Here is a 26,690-nt window from a genome sequence, read left to right as displayed (position 1 = left end):
TGAAATTCCGATTATTAAACCCTTTATTTATTAAAATAAACAAACAGGTAAATGGCTATGACTGATTTTCTCTTCTTAAATGCAGGTGTAGTGATGCCAGAATTACAGAGAAACTTTCATGGGGAGGAGACAGGTCAAGTCATCTTGTGCAAACCAGGTTCCACATTTACTTCTCTGGAAACTTACCCTTCTGTATGACAGTCTACCACTTTACTTGTAAATAACTTGTAAAACTATTTGATGGAAGGTTTGTTAGCAAAAGGCTTTGAAGGAGGATAACGGTCAAGTCATACCTGACCACCTCTGAAACACCTCAACAATCCAATAGTTAAAATTAATATATTACACACTGTGATCTTGATCCTACTTAAACTGTCAAAAGTTACTGCTAAAATTAATCAGCATTTGGTCATTTGACATGAAAAATATTGGTATTTTATGGTCTGCAATAATCCATTTTGATAAGTTAATCTTGTATTTTTTACATCAGCTTATTGTAACAGTCATAACTGTTCCCAAAGAGTTCTTAAGAACCATTAAGCAAGTAAGATGAACACTTCTTAGCCTTTTTCCAAAGGAAAAAAGGCCAAAAATTAACTTAACCTTTTGAATAATAAGAGTTGAGTCACACAACTTCACGCTGCCCTGTGACCTATTCACAGCTGCAAAATTAATGGAAAAAGTAAATTGGCAATTAGTCATCATTAAACAAAAAATAAATCCTTTTTACAGCATGAAATACATTTTGTGTATTTTCCAGTAAGATTGTTTACACAGGATGAATTTTACACTGTACATGTTTTTTGATGTTGAAACATATATATACAGAGAAAAATACTGCCACAAACAGTACACTAGAATACCTGCACATTATTTACATTTTAAAAGATTTTACGCAGCTCCAAAGCCATCAGCGTCATTTAGCTATACACATTTCAAACTGGAGTGTAAATCGCTTACAGTTTTTTAACACAGGAATTCCAACAAACGCTCCTTTCAGTTCTTTATCAAGTCAATGGACTCAGGTGTTAACTTTGTTCCATGCCAGCCATCAGTGACAAAGCTAAAGATTCCACTGCAAACCAAACCATAAAGCGTAGTTAATATTTGCATTTGCAGCAGTCTGCAAATATTTATTGCAATATTCAATTCTGTAGTTTAAAACTTATTTTTTAAATTGTATCTCTTGGCAGTTTAGCAATATCTCAGCACTTTCATCATCAGTTATCCATTCGTTATTTCAGGTGATAAGAACTGGTAAGAAATTAGCTCCTTTGTTTGAAATGCTAACTACTGTACACAAAATAGCTCAATAACCGTTGGGGGGGGGTGGTTATGCAGTAAGCCATTCTCACAGACAGTTCTTCCAGACAAGCTCTTGTAGACTGAGTAGCAGTGATGTCAGATATTATCTCTTTTAGAATCACAGAATCTTTTAGGTTGGAAGAGACCTTAAAGATCACCAAGTCCAACTAGCACTACCAAGTCCACCACTAAACCATGTCCCTAAGTGCCACATCTACATGGGGTATAGACCTGCTAGAACGTGCATCTACATCCCAGCAAACCCCACTCAGCAGTTGCCCCTCTTACTCAAACTGGCACTGATTAGCAATTTAAGCTAATATCAGGCTGCAAGTAGAAGCACAGACATGCCGCCTTCTGCTGTTTCTGCTACCGAGGAAGTAACTTCCAACAGATGGGCAGAGCCAAGTGCTCAGTGCAATTGCACGTGAGGCAGCATAATACTAGAATTTTATCTGTGCAAGATACATCACAGCTGTCATCCAACAACAACAAAAAGAATGTTCTTCTATGCCCCCCAGAACTTAGTTTCGCTCATTTGTTTAGAAAACTGCTTTTCACTTGCTTGGCTACATCAGCATCCCCTTGTCAAGAAAACAGGTAAACTGAAGATAGCTGTCATTAAAGAAGGCACGAATACTAAAAAAAAAAATGAAGTTAACTTATGAAGAAATAAGGTTTCGTGTCCCTCTATGGATACCTCACAAAATGAGATTCTTCAAAACGTACTGACAAACACTGAAAGATTAAAACATGAATACATTCCTAGTAAAGCTTGTGTCCCAGTAAGTGCAAGTATGTGAAAAGCCTCATGTACTTACAGTGAGGAAAAGAGCCTCGACAGACAGCTTTGTTGAGAACAGTGACAAGAAACATGTGACAGTTTTTAAAATCAGATTCCATCTTCTCTATGGATTCCATCCTACAAAACAGTTAAACAGAGGAACGCTTAACAGACTAGCCACTATGTTATCTTCAAAATATGACCAGAACTTCACAATAAATGACAAAAGTACTCTTTACATAGCATTCTGGCTTGAACTTACAATGTTTCAGTTATGCCTGTGTATACTACTTCTAGAAAACAAAGGTAATTTTGACAGGACCATCTGAGCACTATCACAATGGCATTGATGAGGAAGTTATTATCTTAGAAATCTCTGCAGTGACTAGGAGGAACTGTGCGGTTCCCACTGACAACTCTTACTCCTACATAGTTTTGCATTACAAGACAGCCGTTTCTGGTCTTTGTTGCTTCAGAGCTCCTTGGGGTAAACCCACACTGCCAAATAACACAGGGACACCCACACTGCTTTACTATCAGCCAACTCTTGAATTCTACTTTGGACTGTACCAGCTAGCGCTCCCCAGAGGAGGGAGAAGATGTAGCTCACAATAGTCACTCCTCTCCTTTTCCCCTCTCCCAAGCGGATACGGACGACACTACATCAGCTATGACTTTTTCCTGCCACATCAAGAGCACACAGCCACGCACCCTGAGTTTCTGTCTTTATCATCAGAACTTCACAAATTATTTATGACACTTCAAATCAGAAAAGCACTCCAAAATTAGCAACTTCCTAATGGCACAGAAAAGCGGGATCCAAGCTCTAGGTAGCACCTGTGCCATAGAGAATTAGCCCTGAAAAATATGGACATGAGCCAGTCCACACCAGCTGGCCTCCGGGCCATAGATCAACCCTCGAGTGTTAGACATAGCCTTGGAGACTTGCCCACTATCATTCATCTTTCAAGCAGCAGGTTACACAAGCAGAAGTATAAACTGGGACAGAAGTGGCTGGAGAGCTGCCCCGCAGAAAAGGATCTCAGGATGCTGGTCGACAGCAGGCAAAATTACAAGTCAGCAGTGTGCCCTGGCAGCCAGGAGAGCAAACCACATCCTCAGGTGCATCAAACAGCCTAGCCAGCTGGTCAAGAGAGGGGATTATCTTGCTGTATTCAGCATTGGTGTGGCCTCACCTCGAGTACTGTGTCCAGGTCTGGGCCCCACAATTTAAGAAGGATGTGCAGGTGCTCGAATGTGTCCAGAGTAGGGCAGCAAAGCTGGTGAAAGGGCTGGAAGGCATGTCCTGTGGAGAGTGGCTAATGACTCTGGGTTTGTCTAGTTTGGAGAAAAGAAGGCGGAGGGACGACCTCATGGCTCTCTACAGCTTCCTGAGGAGGGGACGTGGAGAGGGAGGTGCTGAGCTCCTCTCCCTGGGATCCAGTGACAGGACCCACGGGAATGGCTCAAAGCTGCATCAGGGCAGGTGCAGACTTGACATTAGGAAGCATTTCTTTACCGAGAGGGTGGTCAAACACTGGAACAGGCTTCCTAGAGAGGTGGTCGATGCCCCAAGCCTGTCATTGGACAATGCCCTTAATAACATGCTTTAGTTTGGTCAGCTCTGAAGTGGTCAGACAGTTGGACCAGATATCATTTTAGGTCCCTTCCATCTGAAATAGCCTTTTCTATTCTAAAAAAAAAATCAGTTCTTACTTTTAGTGTTGTCTAAGGGATGGCTTAGAGATGCGCAACTGATTCACACACCAACACATTAATCTTACCTTGGAAATTACAGGTGGGTTTCTGACTTCAGTCATGGCACATAAGGAAGAACACATCTTTTCTAAAAATACGAACTACAACACCCATCCCAGGTTGTTCCTACTATAAGGTTTTACTATAAGGTATAAAGATACTATATGAAGATAGACCAAAAATAACTTCAGGTTTTACCAATACCACAAAATCTGAGCATTTGAACTAATGGAATCAAACATTCTGCATGAAAATCGTAACTCCAAAGTCAACGGCAGATCATTCATTGACTTCAACAGCTTCACATTTTTACCACAAATTTTTCACAAGGGCTTTATAAATTGGACAACCAGATTAGAAAAATAAGGAGGTTTAGAGATTAGATTTAGACTTTTTTTAAAAAGAAAAACAAGTTCATTGCCTTCTAGAATGAAGCACAAACTAAATAATCCCACTTTTCAGAAATCAGTTAATGAATGGCAGCATCTAGCTGCCTAGAATTTTTAATCATCACCAGAAAACGTGATCATAAACCAAACCTGCAAACCTCTCATTTTACCATTATGAACAAGTATGAAGGAAAAGAAAACCTTCTCTGTTACTATGCTCTACAATCTTTTCAAACACTTACAAGTTATATATTGGCCACATTTTTAATTAGAAAGTACTGAACACACACTGAACAAGTGCATGAAACTTGTTAAGTTCTAATACAGATTTCATTTTACCTAAGAAATAGCAATTAGACTCTGGTATCTGCTGTTAAACACTGAGCAAAGTCCTGTTATTTCACACACAAAAAAAATCTCGGTATCTTACTCTGAGCTGTGGAGTTATGAACATGTAGAATTTTAGGTATGTATACTTACTTCCAAGCCCCCAAACCAGCCTGCCAACGGTCTGCAAACATCAGTACTAAATTTAACACTTTCATTATAGCTTCTTTCACAAAGCTCACCTAAAATAACAATTCAAACAAAAGGAGTAACAGTCAGAAATCCACTGTTAAGCATAATAATTTTCATTATTAAGCTGCAATACAAAGATAACCCATGCCATTTAATCTGATCTGTAAAAACAATCTCCTAAGTACAATGTGATTCTTCCAAATATAAGATGTGTTTTGTATTTGCTCTCTAATTCATTTCATGGGTGACTATTTCGATGAGGACTAAACGCAGACAGTATGTGGGATAAAAGGCTACAATGCTATCCATGTACCTCCATTTCCTGCCATACCAGTACGTGCAATCCTCTTTACATTACAAAGCCGCAGAGATGGGAGGATTTGAACAAACTTAGAAACAAATGAGTCATGTAAAATCCAATATAAAGATTTTATCTTCTCTCTGTGATAGAATTAAGCTGATGCTTGCAAGGGAAACTGGATCTCAGTGTTAACTCTGGAAAAGCTACCATCTCCTCAAGAGTACCTGTATATTGCTTAGTACATATGAACCGCAAAATAGGCAGCATAATTAGTACTTAGCTACCTTCTTGTCCTGCTAAACTCTGTATCAAATAAGCCAGTTCTTTTTTACCCACCTTTTCTCTCAGTAGGCAGCGATCATGGATTGTAGATAAGTATCTGTAATGAATCTTTATCAATTGATCTAGATCTTTGGCTTCTTCTACCTGATGCTGAAACTCCAAGCCTGTACTGTGAAGAATCTTAAAAAGACGACCATAGCTGTTAAATTCCATGTTGCACACAAGTGCTTGTGACTCCCTCCCAATATTGTTTTTTTTAAGAGCCTAAAATTGCCCAATTCGTTCACTCCTTCCTTTCAAATTTTAGGATCACCCTCCAAACTACCATCAATGTAGCAAAAAATTCAAGCTCTTCTTCTAACTGCACAATGACATTCCTCATATAAATAGGAATACTGCTGCTGCATGAGAGCAGACAGGATATCCCCAGAGGAGCTGACCGGGAGTATACTAATTTTATTAAAGGCAAAAAAGGCAATAGTAGAGTAGGCATACACTTTTGCATACACGTACTAGGGATTTTTGAGGGGGATCCATTTAGCTAAAATGTCTGTAGTAATACTTTGTGAGCATAATTGCTCTTACGAGAGTAACAGTTTACAGAAACCTATTTTTACATTACTCTGCTTCAGTTATCTAGCACTGGGAGAAACAGTCAAAAAGAACTAGTAATATCCAAAGACCAATCATATGCATGTAGAACTTTTAAAGCATTTTTAGAATTACAGATTTAAAACTTCCAAGTTAAAACCAAAACATGTTTAGCTGGAAATTATTTTGCAGAAAGGACATTAGACTAAGATTTTGCTTTCTATTTTTGTTCTTTATGTTCTAAATGAAAATTAATACTGCATCTCCAGTTACAAGTTCTTAATATAAATGAAGCTGTGATAGAAGACCAACCCTAGTCATGATGTAGTTGTGCAGGCTGTTAACAAAATGCATAAGTTTCACTCTTAAGAGGAACATGCGATGTATTTGTTGTTTTATACTTTCTGTTTGTGGTCTAAATAGAGGAAGCGTTCCTTGTTCTAATGAAGTTTCTTCCTTAACCTGTGGGTTTTCTGCAGCACAGACTAGTTCTAAAAAGAAAAGGCAACAGTATTACATTGAAGTGCTTATGAAGACAAACTGTAGCTAAAAAGTCACTTCAAAAATTAAATTTGTTATCTCATATTCTGCACACAAGACTGATATAAGGTTTTTCTTGCTATTCAGATGTATTATTAAAACACAGCAACAATATACGGAATAGTTTTGACAGTGTACGTACAATGCAATTTGATAAATAGCATTTCCTATTCTAGTATTTAAGAGCTAAAGATTATGTGCAAGGATAAAAAAATTACATTAAAAAGAAACGCATATACTACCTCCACAAAGGGGAAAAGCCATACCCATAAAGTTTAAACAACAGAAAACAACATACTTTTAGGAAGAGAATTACTTAACTGATGTACAAAACAGAGATGAACCCATCAACTTTCTAATTTATTTTTCTGGGACATAAAGTGTGTATCCACTTCATATGGGACAGACGAGTATAAATATTAACCTGGTGAAGGAGACACTAAGACATCTCTTCCTACAATCCTCAGATATTTAAAGAGTAGCTTAGTATTCCAAACTATCTAGCTTACTGTTTCAACCTGTATTAAGAGTATTTTTTCATCTTGTTTTCTTGACTTGTTTGCAAGGTATTGCTCACAAAAACTTGGACGATACATAAAGCAAAACATTAGGGTGTGATAAGACAGACCTTCTTTCAACAGCAAGGTCTGAAGAATGAAGTAACACATTTCCAATATAACTAACTAGGTCTGAATCAAAGAGACAAAGAGAATGCATTAATAAATAGTGTTGTCCCTGAGGCTGAAAAGCAGTGAAAAAACATGCCCTGCTTAATATATCTAACTTGAGAAGCTAATAGAGATTAATATTTTATAGAATGAATCAAAATTCTGACTGGTTTATACTACTTACTGCAGAAAGCAGCAGACTATATCCTTAGACCACAGAGCAAATTTTTAGAGTACCTTTCATTAAGGAAGTTTCTTACCATCAAATCGTAAAACATCTAGACTATACTTGGCCCACTTTATTTGCAGCAAGAGCAGAAAAACTTGATTGTAAATTTTTTGGCACTCTAAGCTTATAACTATATCCACAGGCCAGGGAACCTAAGAAGAGGAGAGGATGATCAAGACAGGAAATGTAAGTCACTTTAATACAACATTTCAAATTTGTTCTAGAATAAGAACTACAGCAATATTAACTCTCTACCTTGTAACTCAATGTCAAACCATCTAAGGTGTGGACAGGGAGTTTCTTCTTTGCTGCATCAACACTTTCAAATGATATAGACAACCTATGCAAGGAAACAAGTGATTTAATTGGTGATAATCTGTTAAATTGGTGGTTAGTTTCATTGATTTTTTTTTTTTTATTTCTTATTGCTAAATACCGTCTGATTTAATCTGGGGGCTTGGGGAGAAGAGATGACAACAGCTCAAAACTTCATTAAAACAGATTCTTTCAATGAGTGTGCAATAATTAGTATTGCATTATACAAGTTAAGTACATTAGTATAGGTAAGTGTGAAAGAAACATAACTAAACTATATTTTGCAGGATTTTGCATTTTACCTTGCACTGTCCTCTGGATAGCGTTGCCCAACTGCTTCTTGAAGTTGAACATTTAAGAAAGCAACATTCTGCCAAGTTTCCTTTTCTCTAATTTTGTCAAAAATAGATGTATAGAAATCATACATGGTATCTCCAGCTTCAAGTAAGAAAAAGTTTCTCATTGCCTGCAAATATTCTACAAGCCTAAACAGGAACAAACATATAACATTTCCTCAGTCTTAATCATACAAGTGAAATCAAACACAACTGTTACAGAAAGAAAAATCTTAAACACTCTTCACTACAAGAACTCAGTACTGAACACAAACTTCATTAAGTCCTTTGCTTAACCCTCAGATTACCTTCACATACGTTCAAATAAAATAACTAAGCCGTGTTTTTCTGTAAGCTTGAAGAGCCCCGTTAACTTCAACATAAGTGCTCATGGTATTCAGCTATCTTACAGGCTAGGCAATTTTCAGAAATAGCTTAGGGTTTGGAAATCCTGTCCCTCTCCCTAAACAGAACTTAGGGAAGGAGACAGAAGTCTCCCTGAAACTGTGTCTAAGGAAAGACAATAATATGGAGCTGCAGAAAATTATTATATGGATTTTCCTTTTCTGATAAAGTAGAAAGAATAGTACCACTACAAGTATTGCAAAAACAGTGACTGTATGTTAAGTATTTCAGACAGATTAAAAGTATGACAACTTATGATCACCTAAAAGGTAAAAGGAACAGGCCATTTTACTCTAAGTAATATAAAAATACTGTAAAATATTCTTTTGTCTACTCTACATTTTACAGTAGCATAACTGGATCTCATCTTAAGAATATTCTAGCTTCCTAAAATCTACCTTCCAGTTTCAAATGACAACACTATTAAAAGTACTTTAAAAACAATTTCCCTATTGAACATCCACTTAAGGCAAATGATAGCTTTGCTGCTGATTTAAGCTAGACCAAGTTTTCACCCAGCATTCTATCATGTTAGATCCCCCTTTCCTCCTTAATGATTTTATTGTTGGTTATCAAACTGGAGTAGAAACACAACATAAAATTACTGCTTTTAGTGTATGCCGTACCACTGGTAATTAAAAAAAAGTTACAGAAAAACAAATCTACTTTCTCACCTATAATCCTTCTTTAAAGTTTGCATTAGATTACCACAGCATTCCAAGTATTGCTTGTCTATGTGCGGATAAAGGCAAGACCTCAAGGTCAGTTCAAAAGTCTGGCAGGTGACGGATTCTGAGGATCTATCCACACAAACATCCCCACCAGTAAACTTCTCGTGAAAGTCACTCTGTTCCAAATATAATCTCCAAAATAAAACATACTACTTAGGGAAGAAAGTTAATAATTCATACAATATATATGACAAAAATGTCATACGTTCAAATATTTTAATCAAAATTGCCCTAAAATATACAGTGCAGAAGTAATAGAAGCTGTTTCTTAACTATAGTACGTATCAAGTCTATTAAATGATCCTTCATACTGGTTTTGTATGAGCAGGCATAAGAACATCAAAAAGGATGGCATACTATAATCACATAATTGCTCAAGGAATAATTCTGAAAAACAACATCAAGTTCAAACGCTATACAGCGTAATAAAAAAACCTATTGTCATAGGAACTTTTAACACTATATATTGTGCATATACAGCAGTCAGATGAAGTTCCCAGGAAAGAAAAATAAAGACACAAAGTAAAAATTTGAACAACAAAAAAGCAAAACCCAAACCCCTCAAAACAACAAACCAAAAACCAACCAAACAATAAAAACCCACCACGCACACAGAGAATTGTTTTGAGGCACCTTAAATATGAGTCTCTATATATTATCTGTAATATTATATCATGGGAAGAGAGTATCTGCAGTCTACACTTGGTAAGTTTAATTATTTTGTCACAGTAAGGATGAAATTGTTATAATATTTGCAAAAAGCTACTTGATAGCTGAATCCATTGTAAGAGAAAGCCCAGCTCATAGCAGCTATTGCCTTGACAGACTGGATGAGTCAGACATTAAATTAACCTATTGATTTTGACAAATAAAATAGTCCCAATGAACAATGGAAGCAATAGAGTCTTATCTACTATTAATTATGATTTCTTTAAAACAAAGCCTTTAAAACAAAGGTTTAAAACAAACCACTCCTATGAAATTAAAATTAAATGAAAACATGTATATCACCAACTAGTATTTAGGAGAAATATAAATAGCTATTTATTTTGTAATTACAAATAAGAGAGTTTGAGAGTTCATCTTTCCTGCTCATTTCCAAGATGTTTATAACCTCTATATGACTTCCCTCATTATGAGGAATGAAAAATTTTTATACAGTTAACATGAATTTTGGAAGGCTTTTAAAGTTAAATTATTTAAGCACAGCCTAACTGAAGCTGCATTCTTCAAACACTCTACTCGGTGCAAATCAAAGGCATTGTGTACAAATTCCAAGCAAACACACTTAAAAGTTTAGATTTTACAACAGCATTCACTATTAAAACACTTATTTGCTAAAAGTCTGTTATGATAAAGACTACTCCCATTTTCTACACTGACAGATGTGAGTAGCAGATTCTTTCCTTATTTTAATTGTTTTTAACTAAGCACAAGGGTAGCGTTTATTTAGCTTCTGTCACTGATTGTTGGTGCTCCTCTTTATTCTGCGCTCACTCGCTTTCAGCAGCAGCACTAAAAATTTGGTCTACCAAATGTCACCAGGCAAAACACTACTCTCAACAAAACAGCAAGATGATCATTCATTTACCTGGCAAAATTAATAGCCAGCAGTGGGTCATGGACATCATCCAGCTCCAAGTGTCTTTCTGCTATAGACTGCATCTTTATCAGGCTCTGCTTTGTGGCCTGCTGTTCTGTAATAATATCTGGAACAGAATCTTCCCCATGCCGCAGGCGAGACTGCACCGATTCCAAGAACAGTGTATACAAACTCTTTCGTTCAGCATCTAAATTGGGCAACACATTCCACAGTAAGATTTGTTCTAAGAGAAAACACCACCTGAACTAAAAGAAGAATTCCATAGTCCAACTTGCTAATATTTAACATACTAAATTTAGGCAACTATTCAGGAAAAAAAACTCAAATACTTATTGAAATAAGCTGCTAAAATGGTAGGACTAGTCCCATGCCTAAGGTCAGGCAGGTGTTCAAATGGATTGCTGAACAGGTGTCTGAAATATGAAATATTTCACAGACCGTTAGAGAACTTCCTCCTTCAGGTGCAAAGGCAGTTAATCCTTGGCACCTGAAACAACCGTTCAGTATTCACTAGAACAGATTATATTCTCACAAAGGGGGAAATAAACCTAGAGTCTCTGAAATAATTTAACTATCTCTACTTCTAAATATCAAGAAACAGCAAAACAAACACCAAAAAAAAGTATTTTCTTTCCCTGTGCCGCCCCCCCCAAAAAAAGATAAAAAAATAATCAACATTGGTTACACTGTTGTACTACATTTTACAATCATTCAAGATAAATATCCTAAATATCCAAATATCTTTCATCTAATTATTAGTAAGCTTTTTAAAAAAAAAGTTCCACATGCTATCTCAGAATTATTCAACCACTTAGTAATGTAAAACAACTATTTATTGAAACAAAACAGCATTACTACTAGAACATATAAGCTGTTTTCATTTGTCTCATAACAAAAAAAATGTTTTGCAAGCACATGAAAACAAGTTTAAGAAAAATTTAAAGCTGTAATAAGCAAAGGGAACATTCAATCTTTATTCACTTTGCTCTTTTCACTTGTTTGCGTTGGAAGAGCGTTTTCAATCGGACCTGAAGTTACCAATCATGATACTGACACTCAGAGCATTACATTATTCTAAACCCATGGAAACACTACTACAAAAGACACACCCATACTGTTAGGTACGTTAAGGCATGACAGTCCGCAAACTGACATCTCACCTCTGGACGCGGCCTGCTGCGGAGAGCCATCTTTGCATTGAAGATTCTTCAGCAGCTGCATGGATTTTCCAGCCATGATGATTTGCTTTAGCACAGGTTTCAGAAAGGAGACCATAGTGTGTTGCCTGCTTGAAGGGGCCTGATCACTGCCAGAACTGGCACTGGCATTATCACTCATTTTCTCTTCATTCTCAGTCTTCTCTGACACACTATATAACGTGTAGGTAGCATACCAAAAATCTCTGTGATTAACTGGAACATTTTTGTTTCTGCGAAGAAATAAAAAGCTGTTGAGTATTTCCCTTTTCAAAAGGTGAAACTTCATTACTAGAAGATGCATATCACCTTTGCTCTGTGTTTGCCTTTCTCTTAAAATAGTCAAGAAGCGCTTTCAAAACTATATAAAATAAGCTCATTCATATTACAAACTATCTAGACACCTCTAGAAAGGATGATGGCTTTAGCAGCATAAAGAATCAGTTCACAGGAGATAAAACAATTGTATAATCGAATAAACCCCCAAAACAAGGCAAATAGAATAATTACATTTGTCCAGGAATTTAACTATTCACAGTGCAATGCACCCTTAATAACAAAATGATCAGTGATTGACTTGCAAATTTATTTAAAACCCACAGTGAAACAACTACTACTGTGAACGCTGAAAAATTCTAGAGTAGGTGAAACTCAGTTCTCAGTTGACTTTGCTTTTTTGTGTTGTTTACATCAGATATAGAGTTTGGTCTTTGAATTCAGGTGGAAAACAACCTAATTTAGACAATTAAAATGAAACAAATATAAATAGAAGTAGAAATCACCCGTTGGTAGCACTGAAAACACAACTACAGAAAGAAAAGTCAAGTAGGACATAATAAGGATGTTAAAGATCTCAGCTACTAAGGATTAATTACAATAGCACTAGAGCTGTTCTCTTACTTCATGCTCACCTTGACCTGCCTTAACAGACAGAGGTTCGATTAAGTTTGGCAGAGAGCAGGAAACAGATTTGTAATTACAAGCCAAAATTCTAATTTCTATATTCACTTTCCACTTCAAGCTGTCAAAAAAGGGACCAGCAAAATGTAGCATACAAACAGAAGAGAAATTAACAGCTCAAATAATGTTTAGGATATGTGCATGTTACTCAAGACACCGTACGAACTTGTACTACAAGTCAGAAGCAATGAGTGTTGCTATTTAGAATTACATCTGATTTATAACAACTATTGATTAGTAGAAGAATTAAGAAGTAAATTTTGTAAATTTTGCAAATGCCTTGGTTTTGCAAGATGGTTAATTGTTTTTAAAAAGTCCACACACTCAGAATCAGGCTTCTGATTATTTATTCTTGATGGAAAAAATAAAACAATTGATTTCTATTCCTGAACAATAACTGGTAAGGCTCCATATCTAATGCAACTTCCCTAATGTGAAGTTTTAGACAAGTTGTAAAAGTATGATTAATAAATTAATTCTACTTAAAGTAAAATAACAAATGCAAAAACCTACTTTTATTGTCACACTTTACCTCCTAGGTTCTACAGCAGGTTTTGCATTCATACTTGCACAGTGTTATGTGTATCCAGTACCAGCATCCCTACCTCTGAATGATAAATTCCTTTGCAGGATCAAACAAATTACCATGGACTATCCACTCATCCACTGTCTGTAAGTATGGCCTCACAGTTTCAACCCAGAGAGAGAACAGAAGAGATACCTGAATTTAAAGGGGAGAAGAAAAAGTGGCTGAATGTTTATATACTAAGCATTAGAAGCAATATGGCAAAGCCTAACCTATTAATTGTTCAATTATAGTTCATAAGATATACATAACTACACTTAAGGATTTTTACAGATAAAATCTTAAACTAAAAATTACAGCTTTAGTAGTTTTAATGGAAGCCTGCATTGTGCATGCTTCCTCTTGTTACTTTTGTCATCGCATTTAGACCCAAACAGCAGTTTTCATGTTTTTTTTTTCACCCTAACATCTCTTAAACAGTAAGGGATAGTCATAAAACATTCTGTGGTTTCAAAATGTAGAAAACAGGGACACAAAAGGACATAATGAAATCTACTATATTTTCAGTAGTATAATTAACAAGTTACTGTAAAAACCCAAACCACTACATTGCAGCATTAACTGAATTATGCAGCTGTAGAAATAGGAGGGAAAGCTATTCCAAAGCTCGCTCTTTCTTTACAGCTTCCTGGCCTCTGATTCCCCACAGTTCCTCCCCTCAGTCCTAAAAACACACTGCTGATCTAATCTGAGTTTGTCCAGGTTGAGTGAACTCATGTTAGAAAACAGTAATGCATTACAGCTACCAAATTTGTCCTCAATCCTTGGTAGCTGAAGGCTAGTGTATTCCATCACCATAAAGAAATTGAAGTTACTAAATATTCTAGTGTGTCGCTCTATTAAGGAAGGCATCATTTCCCCTACCGTTTGCTCAGATGCTTCTCCAACACTGTCATATTCAAGAATAGCTTTGTAGAGAGTATTAAGCAGATGAGATGCTCGTACAACATTTCTAGTGTCAGGTGGCACTTCCGCTACTCCTGTGCTGAAAACTTTGTGAAGTACCTTCAGCTGTGCCAGTCGGGGAGACAACTTATCTATTACTATTGAAAGCGTGACTGTTTTATCTAGGGGGGGGAAAAAAAAACCAAACAACCAAATATATACAAAAGTAACACCCAACATAAAAATCAAATTTTGTCAGTGCTATTAATGAGGTTTTAAAACATAGCATGGCATCTTTCACAGTTTCAGAATGTATCTGTGTAACATTTTTCACATTTCCCTCTTATAAAAATTTCCTTGTGTGCTCCCTCTCATAAAACTTCCCTTGCACCGTACCTTTGTTGATTATGCACTTTTCAATTTCGGTAAGTTCTTCTTTAAAACTAATGAAATATTTATACAAGGCCCACATAAAAGCTTGGTAGGTTCTGAACGGGGCTTCTGTAGTTTTCTTTGGAGTAGAAACTGTTCCATGCATTATGCTTTCCGGGCTGTGTCCCATCACCTCATCAATAAACTTTTGTAGTCTAAACACAACTTGACCATATGCCGCTATCTGCTCCAATACAGATCTCAGGCAATTCTAGGGAAAAAAAAAAACTTTTTAGAATCAGCTCATAAAAGTTTCTATTTTGTAAAGCCTAAAAATTAAATCACAAGATATTTCTATGGATTAAAATGTAATAAAATTCTGCCACCTCTATCACTTCATTTTTATTAAGTTTTATTAAGTCAGTTTTATTAAGTCAGATGTTCTTAATTTAGTCAAAACACAATTGTGGAAATGTGATTTTCCATACGTTGTTTAATTTCCTATTCCCCAAAATTACATCTTCCTAATGACAGATATATTCAGCTGAGATTCAGAAACAACTTACATGGGTTAAATGAGTTACAATAATATCATTCCGCACAGCCACTTTTCCATCATTCAGCTGAAATATAAAAAGCTTTTTCACTCCTGAAAGTAGCCTTGAAAAGAAACAGAGAGAGTAGTAATTTTCCCCCTTAACAGACTCATAACTATATATTAATATAAGAATTAGCTCTCCCTTGCCTAAAAGTTTCTTTTCTTCAAATAAAAGGGGACCACAGATCAACTACGACGCTACTGGTACTGTAAGCTGTTGCTAGAACAAGAACAATAGAACACTGGCATCAAGTAAACAGCTCCTGAAATTCCTTCCCAGCTGAGATAATTTCCAGCTGCAGGATGACTCAAACCTACTTTCTAAAATTGGACACTGTATTACAAATCCACAGGGGCAGGATAAGAACAAGTTGGTTGTTCTTAACAGTTAGACTTGAAGAATCAATGTATCCAAGGATAGTAAGCTACTTTGTGAACCTGAATGGTTAACACACATAAGCAGCATCCTTACTGTCAGCAACTGTGTAAGATAAAAGCTCAGCAGTAACTCCTTCTTCAGACACAACTTCAAAGATAAATGTCTCATTTCCTTGAGAGAAATACCAGAAGTTAAAATGCAAGCTTTGTGATGCTGCTCTTACCAAAGAGTTTCCCGTATAACTTGAGTTTCAGTGACTAGTGTTCTCTCTTCTGGCACATATAAAGGATCACTGGTGTACAAATGGTGGTCCCTTAGGAAAAAAGGAAATGAAAACAATTTAATGGCTGACATAACAGCTGAATCACCCGTAATTAAGAATGAAGCAATGATCTTAAGGCTCAGTTTTGTTCTAATTTTATGTGACTCTACCTTCGATGTTCATGGGAGCATATTAAGCATATAAACAAAAGCAGTTTGTTTTCCTATTGTCAAGCAAAATACTGTGGAAAGCATTCAAATATCATCTAGTTATACATAGGAATACAAGCAATTAAGTAGCACATACTTGAAGCACTGTATCTGCATTGGTTTAGGGTTAGTTTTTTTGGTTTTTAAATTCTTGATCCTTGACTATTTTATAGTTTCTCATTCAACACTGTTAAAATTTATAGTTACTTTCTGTCAAAATTACTAAGCTAAAAACTAAAACATCAATTTCCCTGGCCCGTATAAGAAAACTCACACTTTAGCTCAAAAGTTTACTTAAGAAATGGAAACTTTCACAGCCACCTAAGAACCTTACCTTGCAATCCTGTGTTAAGCAATTTTTTGTAAACCTTCCATAGTATTTTTCTTATTTTAATGAAGTACAGAATGATAATTCACATTCGTGGTATTTTGACTCATTAATATAATCAGTGGCAAAATTTACGCCACCATGTTCAAAATTCAAAAATCCAAATTAAGTAATACTGGTTATAAAGTATACATGCATACAGCATACATCTGCTAACAACACTGCAACAGAAACAGCGTTGCTTTATTTATGTTACTGATTTCCTAATATTCTCTGTAAATTCTGGTTCATAACCAGCTAGATAAATTTATTTTGGTGTCAGTTGGTTTACTCCTTGATTAATAAATTCATTAAATTAAGGGACCACAGACAAATCTAATTAGATGCATTACTGCAGTACTGACACATCAGAATTAGGGACAGAGGGAAGAATCAGCCTTTTTTTTTTTTTTAAACTGAACTTCCTTCTCATTTTTTTCCAAAACCACAGCAGATCATGACGATATACTGCTTTACATTCCTTGCCCACACAAAATCTGCATTTAAACTAACTTCATGTCCTGGTTTCAGCTGGGATAGAGTTAATTTTCTTCCTAGCAGCTGGCACAGTGCTGTGTTTTGGATTCAGTATGAGAATAATGTTGATAACACACTGAGGTTTTAGTTCTTGTTAAGTTGTGCCAGTCAAGAAGTTTTCAGCTTCCCATGCTCTGCTGGGTGCACATGAAGCTGGGACAGCTGACCCAAACTGGCCAAAGGAATATCCATACCATATGATGTCGTGCTCAGTGTAAACTGGGGGGAGTTGGACAGGGCAGGCAGTGACCGCTGCTTGGGGACTGGCTGAGCATCGGTCAGCAGGATGTGAGCAGTTGCATAATGCATCACTTGCTCTGTAGATTATTATTACTACGACTACTATTTTACTTTTTTCTTTTAATTTCAATTATTACACTGCCTTTATCTCAACCCATGAGTTTTCTCACTTTTACTCTTCTAATTCTCTCCCCCATCCCACCAGGTGGGAGTGAGCGAGCAGCTGGGTGGTGCTTGATCACTGGCTGGGGTTAAGCCACAACCCTTTGTAAAGGAGGCACCAACAACAAACAAAAAGTTAAACTTTAGGGAACTCCTCACTTCCAGGACCACTTACAACCCAGCTATATTAATTCCTCAGAGACCTTTGTAAGGTTCAACCCAAACAAAATGCAACAAGAAGATTTGCTTCTCTGAAAAAGGATATGACAAACGCAATAAAAACTGAAGACAAGGAAAAGAATCTGTTATTAGAAACAACAGCTCATTTGTTCATCTTAGCAATTCATAGCCTTTTAATTGTTTTTAACTAAATCAGTGATAACTATACTATCTTTATGCTTCCACAGTGAAGATGGTTAATAAAGTCATTATGTAGCACTATACACCAGTAACAAATATGCAAGTGCTACTGTTTTCTTACCAGACTGCAGCAAGGTTGGAATGCAAGTGCAAACTATGTGAAAAGCGGGGAGCTCTTCCTGTCCAGTACTGAGGAACTACATGCTGCTCCAGCCAGCTGCGGGCATCAGGTTCACCAACTGTGAAAACACATGACTGTCAGCGAGGTATTTTTATTTATTCAGGAAATGCTTATAAAACACAGGAAAAAGGTATTAATAAACCTATCCGCACAGCTGCAGAATCACAGATCTTTTCAAATAAGTTACAATTTACAAATATTTACACTTCACTGCACTCATATACATGATGCCATCCACAAATTAATTTACATAGAAATGGCTCATCTCCTAAAAGTTGCGGAAGTCCTAAAAAAATAAACTTGGAGATTTATGTAGTTTCCAATTCCTCCTCAGAAAACGTGCTCCTGTCTCAGGCAGTTCTCAAACAATATATACAAAACCAAACTGACTTAAAAAACAGACTGCCAAGTATCACCAAGTTTGTCACTAGATTTCTTTTTACTACACATATAGTATGTTACCTAAAAATGTTTTTTTGTTAAATGTAATTATCAGGGAAACTTTTCCAAATCCCAGTTAGATGGGTACTGCTTATACAACATATGGCTATTATGCAGTCGTCTTATACAAGGTATCCTGCATCCCACAATATTCTATGCAAAAATACACAGCTACAGTTAATACCCCCTGAAGCTATTCAAGAGTAAGTCACTAGTGTTTTAAATACACAAAACTATTTTTTCAAAAAATGCTTCACACCTAGAACCAAGTCAAATGTTTCTGTTGTCAACCAAATTTTGTTTCAGCATTCTGATACTTAATAATAAAAATTTACATTATATCAATAAAACTACATGCTACATTTACTGTGTAAGTTTTCATTTCTATATTGGAATATCCATGTATATTTCCACAGAATTAAACAGCATTTTTCTCCATTAACAACAAGAGTAATCAGATCAAACCTTCCTTATTGCTTCTTTACTGTTAAAAATAAAAAGAAGCAGTAGTGAACAGCAAGCTGCACCTTAAAACTACAGTTATAGATCTAAAACACAATGCCTCACTGAAGAATAAATAAAGCTGCAATAGCTTGCTAAATTTGAATATGTATGACTATATCAGAAGAACTGTAGCTTATTCTAACCTTTCCAGGAAACGTTAGGTACTGTTTTCTTATTTGGATCTTGGTCTTCTAAAGGTGTCCTGTCTACTTGAATACCCGAGTCCTCCCTGCTTAAAGGCTGAGTGTCTTCCTCCTCTTCACTTTCTCCAGACCAATCCTATTAAGTGCAACAAAACCCAGTATGCTTCAGTACAACATAGCAGACAGATCTATATTTACTTCCTACTCAAGCCAAACAAATTATTTTCTTCTTTCTTCCACTATAAAGTAAATTCAGGACACTAAGACTAACATAGCTGTCTGCCAGAGACTGGTTTAAGCTATACATAAGGTTAATAACCGGACAAATCAGAAAACTGAAAAAGATCACAGAACTACAGCAAGTTCTGATTAGGAGCAGGCAGCGGTCAGCAGAATGAGCCAGTTTAGTTGCAGGACTAAGTCGAAACATGGTGAAAACCACATCATTTGTATTATTATTACTCTGCTTGGGTCTTTGTCTACTTCATGGTATTAGGTAAGAAGCAACATATTAGGGAATCCTGTGAGAAGCAGCATGCAGAGCATACAAACTAGGACAACCCAAACAAGTCTCTAACATACTTCAAAACGATTTATACGGTTTGGGTTTTTTACCTTAAGAAATTACTTACTGGTGTATCTATGCCTGGGCCAAAGTAAATTTCTTCTCCTTCCATCAGATACTTTCCCCAATCAAATTTTTCTTCCTTTTCTAAGAGAAGTATAAATATAAAAATAGTAAGTATCACATAACTCTGACTTTCTTTTCTTCTAAAAGTATTTCTGAAGTTAAAATTACCTTGTTACTCTAAATCTAAAACAAAAGGCATTCCTGTCCACTTAAGGTTACACCACTGTTCCTTTAACAAGGTTCTACACTTTCAACATGACATGTAAATTGTGACGTATCAACCACACATATTCCTTATTTACTAATTCTCAATTTTGTTGCTTGTACACTCAAAATATGCAACACAGCGTGCCATCAGCACATTCATCTGTATTGCGTTACACTACCCTACACTTCAATCCTGGAAAGACATGCAAGAACGCAACATATCACTTATCGTGACTAGTCCCGTTTAGCTCGCTGGAAACATTCTAAATGTATAATGTACATATGCACAAGGATCCTGGACTGTAAACAACATAAAGAACTGTCTTTAATCTCAAAAAAAGACACCACATATCCATGAGGTGATGTGTAATACTTTAAAAATAACAATCACACTTATAATATATTATATCTTAAACATGAAGTTTACTCAACTGTAATTAGTGTTGTTTGAGATAACCTCTTCATATTCACATTCCTGGAATGGGCTGAAAGTGCATTCAAAACACCGCCGAGGGAATGTGCAGAGATCATTCAAAAAGGAATCTTAAGATGCAAGATTTTCTTTAGGTTAGTCTGAAATAGTCTTCTTTCAGTCTATGATACAACACTGTAAACAAATGGGGGATGGTATCCACTCAAACTTAAGCACAAGCCTCATTTTTAGGCACTGAGTGAAACAGCCCTACTTTAGAAAGCAGGCAGCTGGGACCTCCCTCTGGAAAACTTCAGAGGTATCTCCCTTTCCCTGACTATGAATATAGGAATTTACATCACCAACGCTGTTTCAACAGACCTCCTATTGAGGTGCAAGACAGAGACCCGAGGATAGAAACCCGCTGTCTGTCTTTGAGCATGTAAGCACTGCTGAACTGGTGGAGAACATTAGTAAGTGATAGCGGTACAAGCCAAAAAGAGCTCCCAAGGTACTTTGGTGGCTGCAAGACTTAATGAGGCGATGTAGCATAAACGGGGGTAGGAAAGATTTGCAGGCTATTTTAAATGTAGAAATCATAAAAAGGCAATCAATAAAGCACCTTGAAGTGAAGGAGATAATAAAATGAAGAGAAAAAATGCCGTTCTTATCAGATTGCATTAATGGATTGCTTTCAGTAGCAATATAAGCATCTTGTAAACTTACCCACTTCCTTGACTCTTGGCTTTTCCACATAGGTGGTGTTAGATGGAGAATCAGACAAACACAACAGAAGAGACAGTATGGAATAGTGTGTATCTGTCTTTAAAACACATTTTAAAAAAAAGCAAATCAGTAAGTGGTCTAAAAGATCTCGGTTAGGAACAAACTCAGCCTACTACCTGCATGAACGCTCCCCATTAGTTCCCATTCCCCAGACCCAAATTACAAAAATAACATCTGCAACTTGATATTGAATATTATCCATTCTCTTTGTCTACTAATTAGCCAATCAATATACAAATACTTCAAAAGTAGCCAGAGAATATGGAGACAGGTAAGAGGAACCCTGAAGTACTGTGAAAGTAAGAAGTCACCAGAGGACAAGGTATAATGGACAGCTGCACTAACACAGATGAGGCAGAAGGACAGGCAATGGGCCTGCAGGAAACCAAGTCTTACATTCCCTTATTTGTATAGCTGATTAGTTCAAACAGAGGCTAAAATGAAGCTAAAACACTTTGCTAAAACCGTTCACATTATCTTCCCTCATCTGAAAATCTACACAAAGCATTAAAGATGCATCTTTAACTCCAATATTGCACTAATGCAGTTGTAAAACACAGGCCTTCAATCAGATTAGAATATTGTGCCAACACTGGTATGCTGCAGAGGTTTGCATTATGGTCTATTCCCTAATATCAGCTCACAGCACAATCATTTCTTACTAAAGAAAGATTTTTCTTTGGCCTGATTCTAACTTTCCGAAGTTCTTCAACAGACCATTTCATACCTAGACACATGGAGACTCTCCTATCTACACCCTATATGCTTTGACACAGATACACACACTTACAAAGCTGTTTCGGAATGAGATCCACTTGTATTAAAAAAAAAAATTCAAATTTCTGATAAAGCAGAATCATACTCATCTAGTATATATGGTATATGTTCCTGCCAAACATTACTGACTCCACAAGAGTTTGTCAAAGAACACCAGTAGGTCATTGACAGAATCACATGTGCGAGCTGGTATTTCACTTGCCAGTCATAAAGCTGGTAAATAATCTTCCCAGTCACATGCCACTGCTAAAAACTAAATGCAGTTTACCTTTCCAATTATGAGATATTATCTACCTTCAGCTATACCCAAGCTGCATTTTCAAAAGAAAAAAAAAAGGCTCTTTCAAATCTTAGGATACTGCAACATTCAAGCCTGAAGTGCTTGCTTGGGCTTTTGTTTTCATTTGTTTAGCTTTAATTCTATTTGACTCTCAAAACAAGTACAACTAAAGGTACTTTTTCAAAAATATACAGTATAATAACTGAAGATATGTGTAAGTTATTGAAGGTTCCACTGTTTTCCGTGTAAATTAGAGGAAACCTACAACAGTGCAAAGAAAGGTAAATGTCAGTTCAATGAGAAGGAAAATTGGATTACAACTCGGAACACACAGCCCTATTAAAGAATATCATAATAGGGAGCACTACCTCTTAAATCGCAAACTTATATTTCCCAATAGCAGGAACTCACAGTTTTCAAAGATCAAGTTAATTATTACACTACCACAATGGAAAGCGTCAAAGTAAAACAACTTTTGCCATACCCATCCTGAACTGATTTCATACAAAGTGTATCAAAGGTGAAACATATATATAGTCTCAATAAGGAAGCTACAGGGCAGGAGCACTCCATTTGGAAATACTAAAATCAAAACATTCAGATGCATTACTTAAGGTAAAAAAATTGGGCAAAGTGTAAGAACTGCTCAGTTCGCCATTGTTCCAGAACAGACGGGAATCTACATTCACCTAGATTCTAGCTACAACATTTGTACAATGTTGACCATAAAACATCTGCTCTGCAATGAGATGTCCTTAAGTCATGAAACTGCACGTGCTGAAACCCTGACAAGACAATAAATACATTTCTAAAATAAATGCGAAAACTAAAGAATACAAACCTGAAAATCCACGACCTGAACAGCAACTGCAAACTCTACTGCTAAGTCATCTGACATTTCCAATACAATATTACAACTGAAGTCCCCATTGTCAGTATAAATGCAAGAGTGCTGGAAAAAAAAGAACAAGGAAGTTGCAACATACATACCTTTGTTTCTTCAATACTCGGGAGCGGGGAGTTCAGAAACTTTTCTGTTAGTCTTTTCCAGCTTGCAGCTTTTCCAAGGTCAGAATGAACTATCAATTTTTCATGTATTCTAATAACAAAAATAGTATCAAAAATACTTCCAAAAAATTTAACTAATGCATTATTAATCCATAAGCATAAAACTTACCCTTCTATTGTCCTCTCTACTTTATGACTGTTCACATCAAGAAAGCGATGAAATCTGTGTAAGAAATCTGTATTAGAATATACTTTAAAAGGAAACTTAAGTAAGGAAGAAAATAAAGCTGATTGACATATAAGAGGACAATATTATTAGTTTAATGATGCATGCCTAATTCAGCAACAGCATTAAATATAAACAAAATTTAATCTCAGTGCTTCTTAACTCAAGCAGGATTAACTACAATTGACCTTAAAGATGGAAAAATGGAACGCAGGTCACAATTAACTAGCACTTCAAGCTGAATGGAAAATTACTATTGTATCAGCAAACTAAGCAATTAAAGCATACTGTCAGTTAAGTCAAGTGGAGCAAGGAGATCAAGAACTGCATTATCAAAGGCATCCTTGTCGAACACACAAAAATTATCTGGGATTTGCATCACAAACACAGGCAAAACAAACACCCACACAGGAAGGTCTCTAAACACAAATAAAGCTCCTTTATAAATAGTAAAGGAAAGACCTGAAGGATAAGAGAGCTTAATCAAAAAGAAGGAAGATATACCACCAAAGCTAGCATGTATAGGGACAAAGTATGAACTTGTAAAAGGTATGATGGACTTTGCAGAAGAAATTAGAATATGAATAAGGTTCTTCAGTTACATATAGAGAAAAACCAGAGAATGGGATGTGACAGCAGTGAGCACAAGGTCAAGATACTCTATGCGTAGGCCCTCAAAGCCAACCTATTTTGCCTCAGCTTCCAGCAACAACTGCACAGGACACAGGAGTAAAACTCTCATGACCACAGACAGAAATGAAAACTACTGCATCTAAATCAGGAGCAAAAGTTAAGCTAAATAGACTGAATTCAGAAAGACAATCTAAAATCACCTCAGTGTTAAAGTAATAAACTAGAAAAACTGTCAGGCAAGTAGCAGGGATTTTTAACAAGCACCATTGGAGGATGCCCATATTAAAAAAAAAATAAATTACTTTGTTAACTACAGACCCATTAGTCTGATTTCAGCTGTGTGTAAGGCTTTGGAATAAAAGCATTATAAAATGTAATATTAACTAGGTAGCTGACATTTAGGCTAAGAAAATATAGCTTATCTCATTTATTCCGGCACATTAGCTTATATAGGAAATCATTAGTTCAAATGGAAAATGGTGGCACATACAAGAACTGGAAGATTTAGAAAAACAGACTGGAATGACAACAAAAAAAGAATCTGCACTGAAAAGAAAAATTAAGCTGCAGGGAAGTTATTAGTGAACCTCCTTTAGTCTACCAGTACTTAAAGCTTTAATTAATGACCCTATCAAACACACACAAAAAAAGTATCAGTTTTTTTAGGCAAGTTGGGAACATCATGAACAGAACTGGACTGCCGGGCTGCACGGGAAGAAACAGATGAGTCTGAGAATTACAGCACAGAAACATCATCAAATCTAACAATACAAACCACAAGTTTCACAGACCTGAAACTAAAGAGCTTCTACTACAACCTAAGGTGCCATGGTTTGGAAATACCATATTAGTCAATCTCAGGCTGAAGTTCCACATACATTTTCTTAGACAACAATTCTGGCATAAAAACCTTCCTCTTTCCAACCTTCCCTGTGAAAACAGTTTGCTGTCAACTCTACATCACCCCCTGTGTTTTCCTGCCCAGTTGTTTTTAAAATAAAAAGACCCCAACCCAACAACTCCCCAATCTAAAAGAGTGCACAGCTACACAAGCAACTGGGTCACCAAAACAGAGCGAGATGTCACAAGAGGAGATGGAAGACAGGGCACATTCACCTGGTTCAGGAAACCCTGCTATCATTACCAATCTGCAGACTCAGAATAACGACTGTTACAAGCAACTATTTTGATGCAGCTACAAAACCAATAAATGCAATCCTATGATGCATTACACAACATATTTCTGGTAAATATAAAGAACGCAGGGGGACAGCACTTACAAATACCGTATTCCTACATTCCCAACATACACAACTAGCCTCCTCAAAACTTAGAATTGAACTTGTCAAAACACCAGCTACAGGTCACACCCAGCTCTCCCACACCTCAGATTCACTTTTGCTGTTGAATAATGGCGATTTCGTTACTAAAGCAGTCTTATTTGAGCCTATTAGTAGTTAGGATTCACCATCTGGCTTGCTGCAATGCAGTTATGCTATTGCTCATCCCCAAAAACGTATTTAATAACGTTTAAAAAAAAAAAAGTAAGTAGCATTGATTTTAAATGAATTAGGTACTTGTTGCATGAAGTTAAACAAGTACATAAGACTCTAAAGAGGCAGCAGTTAGGGATAGTATGGGAAATTGGAAATAGATCATGTAAAAACTGGCAGATGACACTGAAATGATAACCACGATGACTGAAAAAGCAGTAGGTAAAACTTAAGTGAGGACATTTTAGATGGCAGTGTACTAGAATTAAACGGATACAGATAATATATATTACAGGTTAATAAAAACCATGTTTATTACAAGCTCAAATAACATCAAACACATCATCTTCTGCAGATTGATAGCCTTTCATATAAGCAGCACAGTATTCTTGGCCAGAAGCTTTATCTCTATTCAGTGGAGTTCTCTTTATTTGCTCGTTACATAGAATGATTATTTCTTTACTTCCCTCCAACAAACAAAATTCTGGATGGCTGAAGGAAGGTGTTGAAAAGTACCTTTTTTCAGATCAGGCGAAAAGCCCTGAAAGACCGTGATTTAAAAGCGACGGAGTAACAGGCACAGGGCCCCTGCCCAGGGCTCGCAGACGCGCCCCCCCCCCCCCCCCGCGCTACCCCCGCACCCTGGGGGAGGGCAGGGCAGGACGCGGCCCCGTACCCGCGCCCCAGCAGCCACAAGGCAAGACACCCCCCGCGTTTCACGGTCAGCGGGCCGCACCACACCGCCGTCCCTCAGCACGGAGGAAGGGCCCGGCCCAGCGCCGGCCCTACCGGGGACTCCTTCCCCCGCGGTGGGACCGGGGCGAAGGGGCCCCGCTCGCTCCCTGGTCCCCAGCTCCGTTGCTGAGGGGCACCGCGGGGCCGTCGCAGCCGCGGAGCTTCTCCCGGGGGCGGGCGGGCAGGCGGGCGGGCGCTGACCTGAAGTTGGACCAAGCGAAATTCAGCGCCGTCTGGAACCGGCCGCCGCCCAGCTCCTCCTCAGGCAGGCCGGTCACGCTGCGCACCAGAGCACGGACAGTCCGGTCCTGCTCCTGCTCGAACCGGCTGCGGTGGCCGGGCGAGACCAGCAGCGGTGCCGCCAT

At 37.1% G+C, this 26,690-nt stretch overlaps 1 protein-coding gene across 3 annotated transcripts; it reads right to left on the bottom strand.

The window, feature by feature from the left end:
- On the bottom strand, positions 1-26,690 carry TUBGCP5 (tubulin gamma complex component 5). Of its 3 annotated transcripts, XM_064438087.1 has the most exons (24): positions 26,527-26,690; positions 23,408-23,461; positions 23,221-23,329; positions 21,114-21,210; positions 20,408-20,518; positions 19,770-19,849; positions 19,138-19,273; positions 17,990-18,107; positions 15,955-16,044; positions 15,321-15,414; positions 14,779-15,025; positions 14,362-14,564; positions 13,517-13,632; positions 11,916-12,184; positions 10,744-10,942; positions 9,096-9,284; positions 7,984-8,166; positions 7,622-7,706; positions 7,398-7,518; positions 6,242-6,420; positions 5,393-5,518; positions 4,717-4,805; positions 2,127-2,227; positions 1-1,075 (listed from the first exon to the last, which is right to left on the bottom strand). In XM_064438087.1, exons 1-24 carry the CDS (start codon positions 26,688-26,690, stop codon positions 1,029-1,031), a joined length of 3,207 nt encoding a protein of 1,068 aa, XP_064294157.1. In that variant the 3' UTR covers positions 1-1,028. The 3 variants fall into 3 exon arrangements, 2 of the variants coding, with proteins under 2 accessions (XP_064294157.1, XP_064294165.1); XR_010370545.1 differs by lacking the exon at positions 4,717-4,805; XM_064438095.1 differs by lacking the exon at positions 20,408-20,518.

The sequence above is a fragment of the Phalacrocorax carbo genome, chromosome 1 (genome assembly GCF_963921805.1).
Source record: "Phalacrocorax carbo chromosome 1, bPhaCar2.1, whole genome shotgun sequence".
In the NCBI taxonomy this organism is placed as follows: domain Eukaryota; kingdom Metazoa; phylum Chordata; class Aves; order Suliformes; family Phalacrocoracidae; genus Phalacrocorax; species Phalacrocorax carbo.
Note: the sequence above shows the minus strand (reverse complement) of the source record. Positions and strands in the feature narration are given on the sequence as shown.